At 35.1% G+C, this 15,466-nt stretch overlaps 1 protein-coding gene across 2 annotated transcripts in view; it reads left to right on the top strand.

Annotated features, from left to right (window-relative positions):
* The window catches only part of EAF2 (ELL associated factor 2), a 56,466-nt gene that overhangs the window by 29,475 nt on the left and 11,525 nt on the right, over positions 1–15,466 (top strand). For both annotated transcript variants that reach the window (XM_059921007.1, XM_059921008.1), the window contains exon 5: positions 5,438–5,698. In XM_059921007.1, coding sequence (XP_059776990.1) covers positions 5,438–5,698 — 261 coding nt within the window. The remainder of the gene's footprint in view (positions 1–5,437; positions 5,699–15,466) is intronic.

Genomic DNA, 15,466 nt, shown 5'->3' with positions numbered 1-15,466 from the left:
TTTACATTCCTACCAGCAGTGTACATCTATATCAATGCTTGGATCAGTTTTAATGAGGTGTGTAGTGGTATCTTATTGTGGCCTAATTTTTTTTAAAAAATAAATTTTTAAAAATTTATTTTATTGAAGTATAGTTGATTTACAATGTTGTGTTAGTTTCTGGCATACAGCAAAGCGATTCAGCAGAAAAACCTGAGTGAACTTTTTGGCCAACCCAATGTATATAATAGTTTGCATCTGGTAATCCCAAACTCCCAATCCATCCCGCTCCACCCCCTCTCCCCCTTGGCAACCACAAGTCTGTTCTCTGTGTATATGAGTCTGTTTCTGTTTCATAGATAAGTTCATTTGTGTCATGTTTTAGATTCCACATGTAAGTAATATCATATGGTATTTGTCTTTCTCTTTCTGACTTACTTCACTTATATGATAATCTCTAGGTCCATCCATGTTGCTGCAAATGGCATTATTTCATTCTTTTTTATAGCTGAGTAGTATTCCATTGTGTGTGTATGTGTGTGTGTGTTTGTGTTTGTGTGTATACACACCACATCTTTTTTATCCATTCATCTATCAATAGACATTTAGGTGTTTCCATGCCTTGGCTATTGTAAATAGTGCTGCTGTGAACATAGGGGTGCTTGTATCTTTTTGAATTATGGTTTTGTCCGGATATATGCCCAGGAGTGGGATTGTTGGATCATATTCATTGTCACTTTAGTTTTCATTTCCCTAATGACTAATGATGTTGAGTATCTTTTCATGTCCTTATTTGCCATCATTATATTTTCTTCAGGCACAATGTCTATTCAAATCTTTTGCCCATTTAAAAAATTGGATTATTTATTTTCTTATTAGACTTATAGGAATTCTTTATATATTTTGAATACAAGTTCTTCATCAGATACATGCCTTGCACATATTTTCTCCCAGTCTGTGGATTGTATTTTTTCATTCTCTTAACAATGTAATTTGAAGAGCCAAAGATTTTAATTTTGAATACATGCATTTTACCCATTTTTTTCTGGATTCTCCTTTTGGTGTCATATTGAAATTTTTTGCCTAAACCAAGATCATAGTAACAAAGGTTTTCTTTCATGTTTTCTTTTAGAAGTTTTATAGTTTTACATTTAGGCCCATGCTTCATTTTGAGTCAATTTTTGTATATGGTACATGGTATGTATCAAAGGTGTTTTTTTTGCATGTGGATATTGAATTATTCCAGCACCATTTGTTGTAAAGACTGTCTTTTCTCATATATTTGCACCTTTGTAAAAAACAAATCAGTTGTCCATATTGTGTGTGTCTATTTCTGGACTCTTTATTCTGATATGTTGATCTATTTGTTTATCTTTATGGCAACACCATATTGTGTTGATAGTTGTAGCTTTATATAAGTCTGGAAACCAGGAAATTTTAGTCCTACAACTTTGTTCTTCTCTTACAAAGTTGTTTTGCATATTCTAGGACTCTTCCATTTTCACGTGAATTTTAGAATTAGCTTCTCAATTTCTTAAAGAGCCTGTTGAAATTTTTATTGGGATTGCATTGAATCCATAGATCAATTTGGGTAAAACTGGCATCTTAACAATATTGAGTCTTCTGACCCGTGAACACAGTATCTCTCTCCATTTATTTAGATCTTTAATTTCTCTCAGAAATGCTTTATGGTTTTCAACATACAGGTCGTTCAAATATTTTGTCAGAATTATCTATAATTATTTAATTTTTTAATAATTATTTAATTTTCTGAAGCTATTATAAATGCTCTTGTTTATATGATTTTAATTTCTAATTGCTCATTGCTAGTACATAGAAATAAAACTGATTTTTGTATATTGTCCCTGTATATTTAACCTTGCTAACCTCACTATTCTAGAGCTTTTTTGTAGATACCATCAGCTTTTCTACATAGACAATCACGTTATCTGTAAATAATGACAATTTCACCTCTTCCTTTCCAATCTGGATGGCTTTTATTTCCTTTTCATGACTTACGGCACCAATTACAACCTTCAATACAACGTTGACTAGAGGCAGTCAAAGTGGAAAACCTCTTCTTTCTGATGCTGGAGGGAAAATATTCAGTCCCTTATAATTATGTATGATTTCAGCTGTAAGCTTTTCCTAGATGTCCTTCATAAGGTTAACTTCTTTTTTTTTTTTTTTAAACATCTTTATTGAAGTATAATTGCCTTACAATGGTGTGTTAGCTTCTGCTTTATAACAAAGTGAATCAGTTATACATATACAATATGTTCCCATTTCTCTTCCCTCTTGCATCTCCCTCCCTCCCTCCCTCCCCATCCCACCCCTCTAGGTGGTCACAAAGCACCGGGCTGATCTTCCTGTGCTATGCGGCTGCTTCCCACTAGCTATCTATTTTACATTTGGTAGTGTATATATGTCCATGACACATAAGGTTAACTTCTATTTCTATTTTGCTGAGTTTTTATCGAGAATCACTGTTGAAATTTCTGCTGTTTTGAGATGGCTTTTATTTTTCAGTTTTTAATATAGTGAATTATATGGATTGATTTTTGGAAGTTTGTATTCCTTGGAAAACCCCACTTAATCATGATGTATTGTCCTTTTAATATAGGACATTTCTTAACCTCAGCAATAGTGGCATTTGGAGTTGGATGGTTCTTTGTCAGGGGCTGTTTTATGCATTGTAGGATGTTTAGCAGCGTCTCTAGCTTCTACCCACTAGATGCTAGTATCACCACTTGCCCCCAGTTGTGACAACCAAAAATGTCTCCAGATTGCTGGATGTCTCCCTGGGTGACAAAATCATAGCTGGTTGAAAACCACTGTTATATATTATTAAATGTGATTTGGTAAAATTTTCATTAAAAATTTTGTGTCTGTTCATAAGGGATATTTTTTTTTTCTGGTAATGTCTTTGTTGGATTTTGTATAAGTAATTCTGGCCCTAAGGAATGAATTGGAAAGTATTTCTTCCTTTTTAATTATACAGAAGCATTTGTATCAAACTGATATTATTTCTTCCTTAAATAACTGGTAGAATTCACTAGTGAAGTCATCTGTCACTGGTGATCTGTGTGTAGGGTGTGGGGAGGGTTTTAACTACAACTTAGTTTTTTTTTGGAAGATTTGTGGATATTCCGGTTATCTGTTTCTTCTTGAGTGAACTTTAGTAGTTTGTGCCTTTCAAGGAATTGATCCATTTCATCTAATTTATTGAGTTTGTGGACATAAAGTAGTTCACAGTGTTCCTTTCTATTCATTTAATGCTGTAAGATCTGTAGTGCTATCACCTCTTTCACTCCGGATATTAGTAATTTATATCTAGTATCTTTTTTTTCTTGATAAACCTGGTTGAGTTTGATCAACATTATTTATCTCAAGCAGTCAATTTATGTTTCATTTATTTTCACTTTTTTTTCTGTTGTCTTTCTTGTTTTGTGCTTTTGCTATTTTTTTTCCTTCTGCTTACTTTAGTTTTAATTTGCTCTTCTTTCTCTAACTTCTTAAGGTACAGCTTAATTCATTTAATTGAGACTTCCTTTTTCCCCCCAGTATAATCATTTAATGTTTCAAATTTCTCTCCAAGCTGTGCTTTAGTTGTATTCCAGATTTTGATAAGTTGTGTTTTTATTTTCATTCAATTAGAAGTATTTTCTGAAATCTTTTTGATTTCGTATTTGACCCATGGGTTTCTTAGAAGTGTGTTTAGTTCTCAACTACTTGAATATTATCTAGGTTCCATCTATAAATTTTAAATTATTTTGTTTTGATAGAGAACGTACTCTGTGTAAGTTCAGTCTCTTAAAATGTATTGTGGAACAAGATGACATAGACTTATCTATTTCTGCTTCTCCCCACTAAGTAAAACTATAAACCCTGGAAATAATGCAAAAGAGAATCAAAGGAGAACTCTGAAAGATGGAAAGAGGAAGGTAATCTGGTTAGGGACCCAAGGAAGCACTAGAAGAACAGCTTATTCAGGGCACCTTATAACCTCCCCCTTCAGAAGATGACAATTCAGGCCCAGCATGTCCTGACTCCAGCTTAGTTACAGAAGGCGTCTCAGATAGGCTTATTCTTCCCCCAGATTGAAAGAGGTATCCAACAACAGCAGGCTAGTCAAGACAAGCGTTTCTAACACAATACACAAACACACACAAACACACACACAAAATGGCAACTATGTGAGATTATGTGTTAATTAACTTGATTATGGTAATCATTTCACAATGTATATGTATATCAAAGCATCATGTTGTACACTTTTGATATGTGCAAGTTTTTTGCCAATTATACCTCAGTAAAACTGAAAAAATTCATCTCTATGTATTGTGTTGCATTACATATATTGGGGGAATAAGAAAAGAATTGGAGGACGGTTTCTAACAAAACAGATTTCAATTTTTACAATTTAAAACGTTCACATTCTTTTTTGTATTTTATTTGAGTTACATGGGTAATTAAGTATAATGGCATAAGTAAATATAGTATTTAAGTTTAGATATTGCCTATGTCTTTTACTTTTCATAATCCCAACATTGAATATAGCTCGGCTTGATAGCAGAGGAGCTTTTTATTTTATTTTTTGGGGCGTCCGTGAACTATGTGTATATGTTGTCCAGACATAGGACAGGGAGAAAGAAGGACTGCCAGAGAAGAGCTGGGAAAGAAAGGTTTGGGTTCAGGGATGCAATTTTTGCCAGAAAAGTTGACTTTAAAAAAATTAATTAATTAATTTATTTATTTATTTTGGCTGCATTGGGTCTTTGCTGCTCCGCGCAGGCTTTCTCTAGTTGGGGCGGGCGGGGGCTACTCTTCGTTGCAGTGCACAGGCTTCTCATTGCGGTGGCTTCTCTTGTTGTGGTGCGCAGACTTCAGTAGTTGTGGCACGCGGGCTCAGTAGTTGTGACTTGCAGGATCTAGAGAGCAGGCTTAGTAGTTGTGGCGCACGGGCTTAGTTGCTCCACGGCATGTGGGATCTTCCCGGACCAGGGCTTGAACCCGTGTCCCCTGCATTGGCAGGCGGATTCTTAACCACTGCACCACCAGGGAAGTCCTGACATTTTTTTTTAAACTCTTGGTTGGTTAGTAACAAAGACCACACTCAGGCTCTAACAGTAGGTGAGTTGGTGTCAAAATCTAAAATGCCAGTTTCCAAGCAGAATTTTAAAACATATATGGTCACAAGAAAGTGTTAGGAGTGATTATTCCTGGAGAGTAGGATTAAAGGGACTTGAGGAGGGGGTAAGAGGGATTTTACTTTTCATTTTGTACTAGTAGAGGAGCTTTTTAAATAAAATGCTTTAAATCTGTAAATGTATGTTTAGTCTTACTTATTACCCTTCAAGTTTGTTAGAAACTGATACATTCAAATTTTATTATATTTATTTAATATTTATAGTTAATATTTATTTAAGCTAACTATTAACTTCTGTTTTATTTTCAGAACTGAAGGCAGAAGCTAGTCTAATGGACCAGATGAGTAGTTGTGAGAGTTCATCAGATTCCAAAAGTTCATCATCTTCAAGCAGTGAGGATAGTTCTAGTGATTCAGAAGATGAAGAGTGCAGATCCTCTCCTTCTGATCCAGGGAATTATGTCTCAAAACATCCTACCATGTCTACCATGCCACAGTGCAGGATTCCTGAGATAGTGGCCGGTCATAATAAACATCATGACAGCAATGGCCTTCTGATGAATACTTTAAGTAAGTATACATAAGCATGAGTAATTGGAAAAGTAAGAATTCACAGTGGAGCCATACTGATTATGGTCTAAAATTTGCATACAGAGAAAGACTTCTTTTTTATTCATTTGACAGTATTAACCATTACCTTCTTTTTTTTTAATTTATTTTTTTCTTATTAGTTACCAATTTTTACATATCAGTGTATATATGTCAATCCCAATCTACCAATTCATCCCACCAGCACCCCCCCAGCACTTCCTCCCCTTGGTGTCCATATGTTTGTTCTCTAAATCTGTGTCTATTTCTGCCTTGCAAACTGGTTCATCTGTACCATTTTTCTAGATTCCACATATATGCGTTAATATATGATATTTGTTTTTCTCTTTCTGACTTACTACACTCTGTATGACAATCTCTAGTTCCATCCACGTCTCTACAAATGACCCAATTTCGTTCCTTTTTATGGCTGAGTAATATTCTATTGTATATATGTGCCACATCTTCTTTATCCATTCGTCTGTCAGTGGGCATTTAGGTTGCTTCCATGACCTGGCTATTGTAAATAGTGCTGCAATGAACATTGGGGTGCATATGTCATTTTGAATTATGGTTTTCTCTGGGAATATGCCCAGTAGTGGGATTGCTGGGTCATATGGTAATTCTATATTTAGTTTTTTAAGGAACCTCCATACTGTTCTCCCTAGTGGCTGTATCAATTTACATTCCCACCAACAGTGCAAGAGGGTTCCCTTTTCTCCACACCCTCTCCAGCATTTGCTGTTTGTAGATTTTCTGATGATGCCCATTCTAACCAGTGTGAGGTGATATCTCATTGTAGTTTTGATTTGCATTTATCTGATAGTTAGTGATGTTGAGCAGCTTTTCATGTGCCTCTTGGCCATCTATATGTCTTCTTTGGAGAAATGTCTATTTAGGTCTTCTGCACATTTTTGGATTGGGTTGTTTGTTATTCTAATATTGAGCTGCATGAACTGTTTATATATTTTAGAGATTAATCCTTTGTCCGTTGATTCGTTTGCAAATATTTTCTCCCATTCTGAGGGTTGTCTTTGCGTTTTCTTTATAGTTTCCTTTGCTGTGCAAAAGCTTTTAAGTTTCATTAGGTCCCATGTGTTTATTTTTGTTTTTCTTTCCATTACTCTAGGAGGTGGGTCAAAAAAGGTCTTGCTGTGATTTATATCAAAGAGTGTTCTGCCTATGTTTTCCTCTAAGAGTTTTATAGTGTCTGGTCTTACATTTAGGTCTTTAATCCATTTTGAGTTTATTTTTGTGTATGGTGTTAGGGAGTGTCCTAATTTCATTCTTTTACATGCAGCTGCCCAGTTTTCCCAGCACCACTTATTGAAGAGACTGTCTTTTCTCTGTTGTATATCCTTGCCTCCTTTGTCATAGATTAGTTGACCATAGGTGCATGGGTTTATCTCTGGGCTTTCTATCCTGTTCCACTGATCTATCTTCCTGTTTTTGTGCCAGTACCATATTGTATTGATTACTGTAGCTTTGTAGTATAGTCTGAAGTCAGGGAGTCTGAGTCCTCCAGCTCCCATTTTTTCCCTCAAGACTGCTTTGGCTATTCGGGGTCTTTTGTGTCTCCATACAAATTTTAAGATTTTTTGTTCTAGTTCTGTAAAGAATGCCACTGGTAATTTGATAGGGATTGCACTGAATCTGTAGATTGCTTTGAGTAGTATACTCATTTTCATAATATTGATTCTTCCAATCCAAGAACATGGTATATCTCTCCATCTGTTTGTGTCATCTTTGATTGCTTTCATCAGTGTCTTATAGTTTTCTGAGTACAGGTCTTTTACTTCCCTAGGTAGGTTTATTCCTAGGTATTTTATTCTTTTTGTTGCAGTGGTAAATGGGAGTGTTTCCTTAATTTCTCTTTCACATTTTTCATCATTAGTGTATAGGAATGCAAGAGATTTCTGTACATTAATTTTGTATCCTGCACCTTTACCAAATTCATTGATTAGTTCTAGTAGTTTTCTCGTGGCATCTTTAGGATTCTCTGTGTATAGTATCATGTCGTCTGCAAACAGTGACAGCTTTACTTCTTCTTTTCCAATTTGTGTTCCTTTTGTGTTCAAACTTTCAGTTTTGTGTTCAAAAGTTTCAGTTTTTCACCATTGAGGACAATGTTGGCTGTGGGTTTGTCATATATGGCCTTTATTACATTGAGGAAAGTTCCCTCTATGCCTACTTTCTGCAGGGCTTTTATCATAAATGGGTGTTGAATTTTGTCGAAAGCTTTCTCTGCATCTATTGAGATGATCATATGGTTTTTCTCCTTCAATTTGTTAATATGATGTATCATGTTGATTGATTTGCGTATATTGAAGAATCCTTGCATTCCTGGAATAAACCCCACTTGATCATGGTGTATGATCCTTTTAATGTGCTGTTGGATTCTGTTTGCTAGTATTTTGTTGAGGATTTTAGCATCTATGTTCATCAGTGATATTGGCCTGTAGTTTTCTTTCTTTGTGACATCTTTGTCTGGTTTTGGTATCAGGGTGATGGTGGCCTCGTAGAATGAGTTTGGGAGTGTTCCTCCCTCTGCAATATTTTGGAAGAGTTTGAGAAGGATAGGTGTTAGCTCTTCTCTAAATGTTGATAGAATTCGCCTGTGAAGCCATCTGGTCCTGGGCTTTTGTTTGTTGGAAGATTTTTAATCACAGTTTCAATTTCAGTGCTTGTGATTGGTCTGTTCATATTTTCTATTTCTTTCTGGTTCAGTCTCGGCAGGTTGTGCATTTCTAAGAATCTGTCCATTTCTTGCAGGTTGTCCATTTTATTGGCATAGAGTTGCTTGTAGTAATCTCTCATGATCGTTTGTATTTCTGCAATGTCAGTGGTTACTTCTCCTTTTTCATTTCTAATTCTATTGAATTGAGTCTTCTCCCTTTTTCTCTTGATGAGTCTGGCTAATGGTTTATCAATTTTGTTGATCTTCTCGAAGAACCAGCTTTTAGTTTCATTGATTTTTGCTATTGTTTCCTTCATTTCTTTTTCATTTATTTCTGATCTGATCTTTATGATTTCTTTCCTTCTGCTAGCTTTGGGGTTTTTTTGCTCTTCTTTCTCTAATTGCTTTAGGTGCAAGGTTAGGTTGTTTATTCGAGATGTTTCCTGTTTCTTGAGGTAGGCTTGTATTGCTATAAACTTCCCTCTTAGAACTGCTTCTGCTGCGTCCCATAGGTTTTGGGTCATCGTGTCTCCATTGTCATTTGTTTCTAGGTATTTTTTGATTTCCCCATTGATTTCTTCAGTGATCACTTCGTTATTAAGTAGTGTATTGTGTAGCCTCCATGTGTTTGTATTTTTTACAGATCTTTTCCTGTAATTGATATCTAGTCTCATAGCATTGTGGTCGGAAAAGATACTTGATACGATTTCAATTTTCTTAAATTTACCAAGGCTTGATTTGTGACCCAAGATATAATCTATCCTGGAGAATGTTCCATGAGCACTTGAGAAAAATGTGTATTCTGTTGTTTTTGGGTGGAATGTCCTATAAATATCAATTAAGTCCATCTTGTTTAATGTATCATTTAAAGCTTGTGTTTCCTTATTTATTTTCATTTTGGATGATCTGTCTGGACAGTTTTTATCATAAATGGGTGTTGAATTTTGTCAAAAGCTTTTTCTGCATCTATTGTGATGATCATATGGTTTTTATTCTTCAATTTGTTAATATGGTGTATCACATTGATTGATTTGCATATACTGAAGAATCCTTGCATCCCTGGGATAAACCACACTTGATCATGGTGTATGATGCTTTTAATGTGTTGTTGGGTTCTGTTTGCTAGTATTTTGTTGAGGATTTTTGCGTCTATATTCATCAGTGATATTGGTCTGTAATTTTCTTTTTTTGTAGTATCTTTGTCTGTTTTTGGTATCAGGGTGATGGTGGCCTTGTAGAATGAATTTGGGAGTGTTCCTTCCTCTGCAATTTTTTTGGAAGAGTTTGAGAAGGATGGGTGTTAGCTCTTCTCTAAATGTTTGATAGAATTCACCTGTGAAGCCATCTGGTCCTGGACTTTTGTTTGTTGGAAGACTTTTAATCACAGTTTCAATTTCATTACTTGTGATTGGTCTGTTCATAGTTTCTATTTCTTCCTAGTTCAGTCTAGGAAGGTTATACCTTTCTAAGAATTTGTCCATTTCTTCCAGGTTGTCCATTTTATTGGCATAGAGTTGCTTGTAGTAGTCTCTTATGATGCTTTGTATTTCTGCGGTGTCCATTGTAACTTCTTCTTTTTCATTTCTGATTGTATTGATTTGAGTCCTCTCCCTCTTTTTCTTGATGAGTCTGGCTAAAAGTTTATCAGTTTTGTTTATCTTTTCAAAGAACCAGCTTTTAGTTTTATTGATCTTTGCTATTGTTTTCTTTGTTTCTATTTCATTTATTTCCGCTCTGATCTTTATGATTTCTTTCCTTGTACTAACTTTGGGTTTTATTTGTTCTTCTTTCTCTAGTTCCTTTAGGTGTAAGGTTAGATTGTTTATTTGAGATTTTTCTTGTTTCTTGAGGTAGGATTGTATTGCTGTAAACTTCCCTCTTAGAACTGCTTTTGCTGCATCCCATAGGTTTTGGATCATCGTGTTTTCATTGTTATTTGTCTCTAGATATTTCTTGATTTCCTCTTTGATTTCTTCAGTGATCTCTTGGTTATTTAGTAATGTATTGTTTAGCCTCCATGAGTTTGTGTTTTTTACATTTTTTTCCCTGTGATTGATTTCTAATCTCATAGTGTTGTGGTCAGAAAAGACGCTTTGTTATGATTTCAATTTTCTTAAATTTACCGAGGCTTGTCTTTTGACCCACGATGTCATCTATCCTGGAGAATGTTCCATGTGCACTTGAGAAGAACGTGTAATCTGCTGTTTTGGATGGAATGTCCTATAAATATCAATTAAATCTATCTGGTCTATTGTGTCATTTAAAGCTTGTGTTTCCTTATTAATTTTCTGTCTGGAGGATCTGTCCATTGGTGTAAGTGAGGTGTTAAAGTCCCCCAGTATTATTGTGTTACTGTCGATTTTCTCTTTTATAGCTGTTAGCAGTTGCCATATGTATTGAGGTGCTCCTATGTTGGGTGTATATATATTTATAATTGTTATATCTTCTTCTTGGATTGATCCCTTGATCATTATGTAGTGTCCTTCCTTGTCTCTTGTAACATTCTTTGTTTGAAAGTCTATTTTATCTGATATGAGTATTGCTACTACACCTTTCTCTTGATTTCCATTTGCATGGAATATCTTTTTCCATCCCCTCACTTTCAGTCTGTATGTGTCCCTAGGTCTGAAGTGGGTCTCTTGTAGACAGCATATATACAGGTCTTGTTTTCGTATCCATTCAGCGAGCCTGTGTCTATTGGTTGGAGCATTTAATCCATTCACGTTTAAGGTAATTATCGATATGTATGTTCCTATTACCATTTTCTTCATGGTTATGGGTTTGTTTTTGTGCATCCTTTTCTTCTCTTGTGTTTCCCACTTAGAAAAGTTCCTTTAGCATTTGTTGTAGACCTGGTTTGGTGGTGCTGAATTCTGTTAGTGTTTGCTTGTCTATAAACCTTTTGATTTCTGTGTCAAATCTGAATGAGATCCTTGCCTGGTAAAGTAATCTTGGTTGTAGTTTCTTTCCTTTCATCACTTTAAATATATCATGCTACTCCCTTCTAGCTAGTAGAGTTTCTGCTGAGAAATCAGCTATTAACCTTATGGGAGTTCCCTTGTATGTTATTGTAGTTTTTCCCTTGTTGCTTTCAGTAATTTTTCTTTGTCTTTAATTTTTGTCATTTTGATTACTCTGTGTCTCGGTGTATTTCTCCTTGGGTTTATCCTGCCTGGGACTCTCTGCACTTCCTGGACTTCGGTGGCTATTTCCTTTCCCATGTTAGGGAAGTTTTCAACTATAATCTCTTCAGATATTCTCTCGAGTCCTTTCTCTCTCTTGTCTCCTTCTGGGACCCCTATAATGTGAATGTTGTTGCGTTTAATGTTGTCCCAGAAGTTTCTTAGGCTGTGTTCATTTCTTTTCATTCTTTTTTCTTTATTTTGTTCCGCAGTTGTGAATTCCACCATTTTGTCCTCCAGGTCACTTATCCATTCTTCTGCCTCAATTATTCTGCTATTGATTCCTTCTAGTGGATTTTTCATTTCAGTTATAGTATTGTTCATCTCTGTTTATTTGTTCTTTAATTTTTCTAGGTGCTTGTTCTTTAATTCTTCTAGGTCTTTGTCAGACATTTCTTGCATCTTCTTGATCTTTGCCTCCATTCTTTTTCCAGGGTCCTGGATCATCTTCACTATCATTATTCTGAATTCTTTTTCTGGAAGGTTGCCTATCTCCACTTCATTTAGTTGTTTTTCTGGGGTTTTATCTTCTTCCTTTATCTGGTACATAGTCCTCTTCCTTTTCATTTTGTCTATCTTTCTGTGAATGTGGTTTTCGTTCCACAGGCTGCAGAATTGTCATTCTTCTTGCTTCTGCTGTCTGCCATCTCAACCATTACCTTCTTATTGAATTATTCATTTCCTTTTGACTCTGTAGCATAACGTCCTATTGGCTTTTCTCCTACCTTTCTAGGTACTTTTCTGTCTCTTCTTTGCTAGTTTATAAGCTTTTACTCAGTCATTAGAGCTGGGGTTCTGCAAGGCTTAATTCTAGGTCCATTTTTTGTTTTATTCTATATTCTTTCCGCAGATAATCTCCATATTTCTGTTGCAGTCAATACTTATATATAGATAACTTGTAAATTTGCATCTCTGACCCATACCTCTGAGCTCTAGACACATAAGTCCAACACATCTCATATTAAAAGGCATTTCAAATTCACCCTGTCCAAAACCAATTTATAATCTTTCACTATGTTTCTTCCTAGTGAAAGGCAGGAATCATCTAATTATGCGAACCAGAAGTGATTGTATTCTAGGGTTGAGTTTCTCTCCCTCTTTACAGTATAGTCAATCCTTCACCTTCACCAAGTCCTGTTTATATTACCTTCTTAATCTCAAAGTCATCTACTTTTCTGCATCTCCACCACTGTCACTCTAGTTAAACTTACCATTATTTCTTGCTTTAACAATGCAATGACTTTCTAACTGGTTCACCACTTATCTACTCAAACCCATTTTTGATCTACTAAGTACATTGCGGCCATATTGATCTTTTCATAATTCAAGTATTATTTGTCTCTCCTACTTTAAACTTTACAATAGCTTATAATTTCTTTTAGGATAGAGACAAAACATTTTAACGTAAGAGTCTTGCCCTTTCTGTTCTAGCAACATTTTCCTTCTTTTTGTCACCATACTCAAATACTTTTGCCTACCTCAGGGACTATACCCGTACTGTCCATTCAGCTAGAAATAGTTCTTTCTTTTCATGTAGTTAACTTTTTCTCCTTTAGATTGTAGTTTTATATATACTTTATCAAGAAAGCCTTTCTTGACCTTTATGAAAAGATGAAATCCTCCTTGTTATAGACCTTCAGAGCAATATCTTCTTTATATCAATTATCATTTATAAATTTATATTTATTTGATTTGTTCTCTTCTAAAGTATAAGCTCCAGGAGGGCAGTGATCTTGCTTATTTTGCTTATCACTGAATACTAGCACCTGGCACAGTACCTGATATGTAGTAGATGCTCAGTAAATTCTTTTTGATAAAGGCATGCAGGTTGATACTCTCTGGGGGAGAATGGGACTTTCTGTATATTTAAAACTAATCTCACTGTGTTAATTTTAACGGTAAAGTAAATATCTAGGAAAGACCGACTTGCTCTAACTTAATAACAGAAGTAAATAAGGGAGGAGCCAAGCATGGGTGGTAGAGTAAAACTGTGGTTGTCGTTATGGTAGTGTAAAACTATGTGTTAATTAGGGACTAGGAAAGGTCTTTTGAACTTCCAGTTATTTATGTATTTAGTGCTATTATTTATAACTTGAGAAGTGAAATTATAGCATCTGATTTCTTGAATGGCCAAATAATGACAAATACTAGGAGGATAAACAGTAATGAATTTGTATGCCCATAATAATATACCTTCACAATGTATGTAACTACATATTTAAAAATGTAGTTACATATGTGTATTTGTATATATAAAACAAAAATTGACAGAGGTAGGGGAAATTGACAAGTCTATTGTAATGGTAGCTTTAATGTATCTGTATTCAAGGATACAGAATTTAGTAAGGGTATAAAATCTTTGAACAACACAATTAACATGTCCTTTTTTTTAATATAATAAATTCTATCTTTTTTCTTTTTTTTTTTGGTCCACAGCACAGTGTCATTTATGTAAATTAAAATTGGTCATAGGAAGCAATTTATTTTTTGCAAGAGCACAAACAAATGGAAGGAACTACACTGTGATACTTTTCTAGGGATGCTAGGAAATATCATGAACTAGGTGATTTAAAACAACAGAAATGTATTCTCTCACAGTTCTGGAGTCCAGGAGTTAAAATGAAAGTGTCAGAAGGGTTGATTTCTTCTGGAGGATCTGAAAAAGAATCTGTTTTGTGACTCTCCTAGCTTCTGGTGGTTGCTGGCAATCCTTGGTGTTCCTTGGCTTGTAGACACAGTGCTCCAAACTTGATCTCTGTCTTCCTTCTCTGTGTGTCTGTGTTCACATTTATTTTTTCTTTTTTATACCTTTTTTAAAATTTATTTTTATTGCAGTATAGTTGAATTACAATGTTGTGTTAATTACTGCTATACAGCAAAATGACTCAGTTATATATATATATTTATTTATATACATTCTTTTTCATATTCTTTTCCATTATCACAGGGTATTGAATATAGTTCCCTGTGCTATACAGTAGGACCTTGTTGTTTACCGATTCTATATATACCAGTTTCCATCTGCTAATCCCAAACTCCCAATCCAACCCTCTTCTACCACCCTCCCCCTTGGCAACCACCAGTCTATTCTCTGTACCTGACTCTGTTTCTGTTTCATAGATAGGTTCATTTGTGTCATCGTTTAGATTCCACATATAAGTGATATCATATGGTATTTGTCTTTCTCTTTCTGACTTACTTCACTTACTATGATAATCTCTAGTTGCTTCCATGTTGCTGCAAATGGCATTATTTCGTTCTTTTCTATGGCTGAGTAGTATTCCATTGTATATATGTATATATGTACCACATCTTCTTTATCCATTCATCTGTAGATGGGCATTTAGGTTGTTTCCATGTCTTGGCTATTGTGAATAGTGCTGCTATGAACACAGGGGTGCATGCATCTTTTTGAATTATAGTTTTGTCTGGATATATGCCCAGGAGTGGGATTGCTGGATCATATGGTAATTATATTTTTAGTTTTCTGATGAACCTCCATACTGTTTTCCACAGTAGCTATACCAACTTACATTCCCACCAACAGTGTAGAAGGGTTCCCTTTTCTCCACACCCTCTCCAGCATTTTTTATTTGTAGACTTTTTAGTGATGGCCATTCTGACCAGTGAGAAGTGGTACCTCATTGTAGTTTTGATTTGCATTTCTCTAATAATTAGTGGTGTTGAGCATCTTTTCATGTGCCTATTAGCCATTTGTATTTCTTCTTTGGAGAAATGTCTCTTTAGGTCTTCTGCCCATTTTTCGATTGGGTTGTTTGTCTTTTTGTTGTCAAGTTGTATGAGCTGTTTGTATGTTTTAGAGATTAAGCCCTTGCCAGTCGTATGAGCTGTTTGTATATTTTGGAAATTAAGCCCTTGTCAGTTGCATCA

The sequence above is a fragment of the Balaenoptera ricei genome, chromosome 4 (genome assembly GCF_028023285.1).
Source record: "Balaenoptera ricei isolate mBalRic1 chromosome 4, mBalRic1.hap2, whole genome shotgun sequence".
Classification (NCBI taxonomy): domain Eukaryota; kingdom Metazoa; phylum Chordata; class Mammalia; order Artiodactyla; family Balaenopteridae; genus Balaenoptera; species Balaenoptera ricei.
The sequence above is the reverse complement of the archived record's forward strand: the minus strand, read 5'-3'. Positions and strand labels throughout refer to the sequence as shown.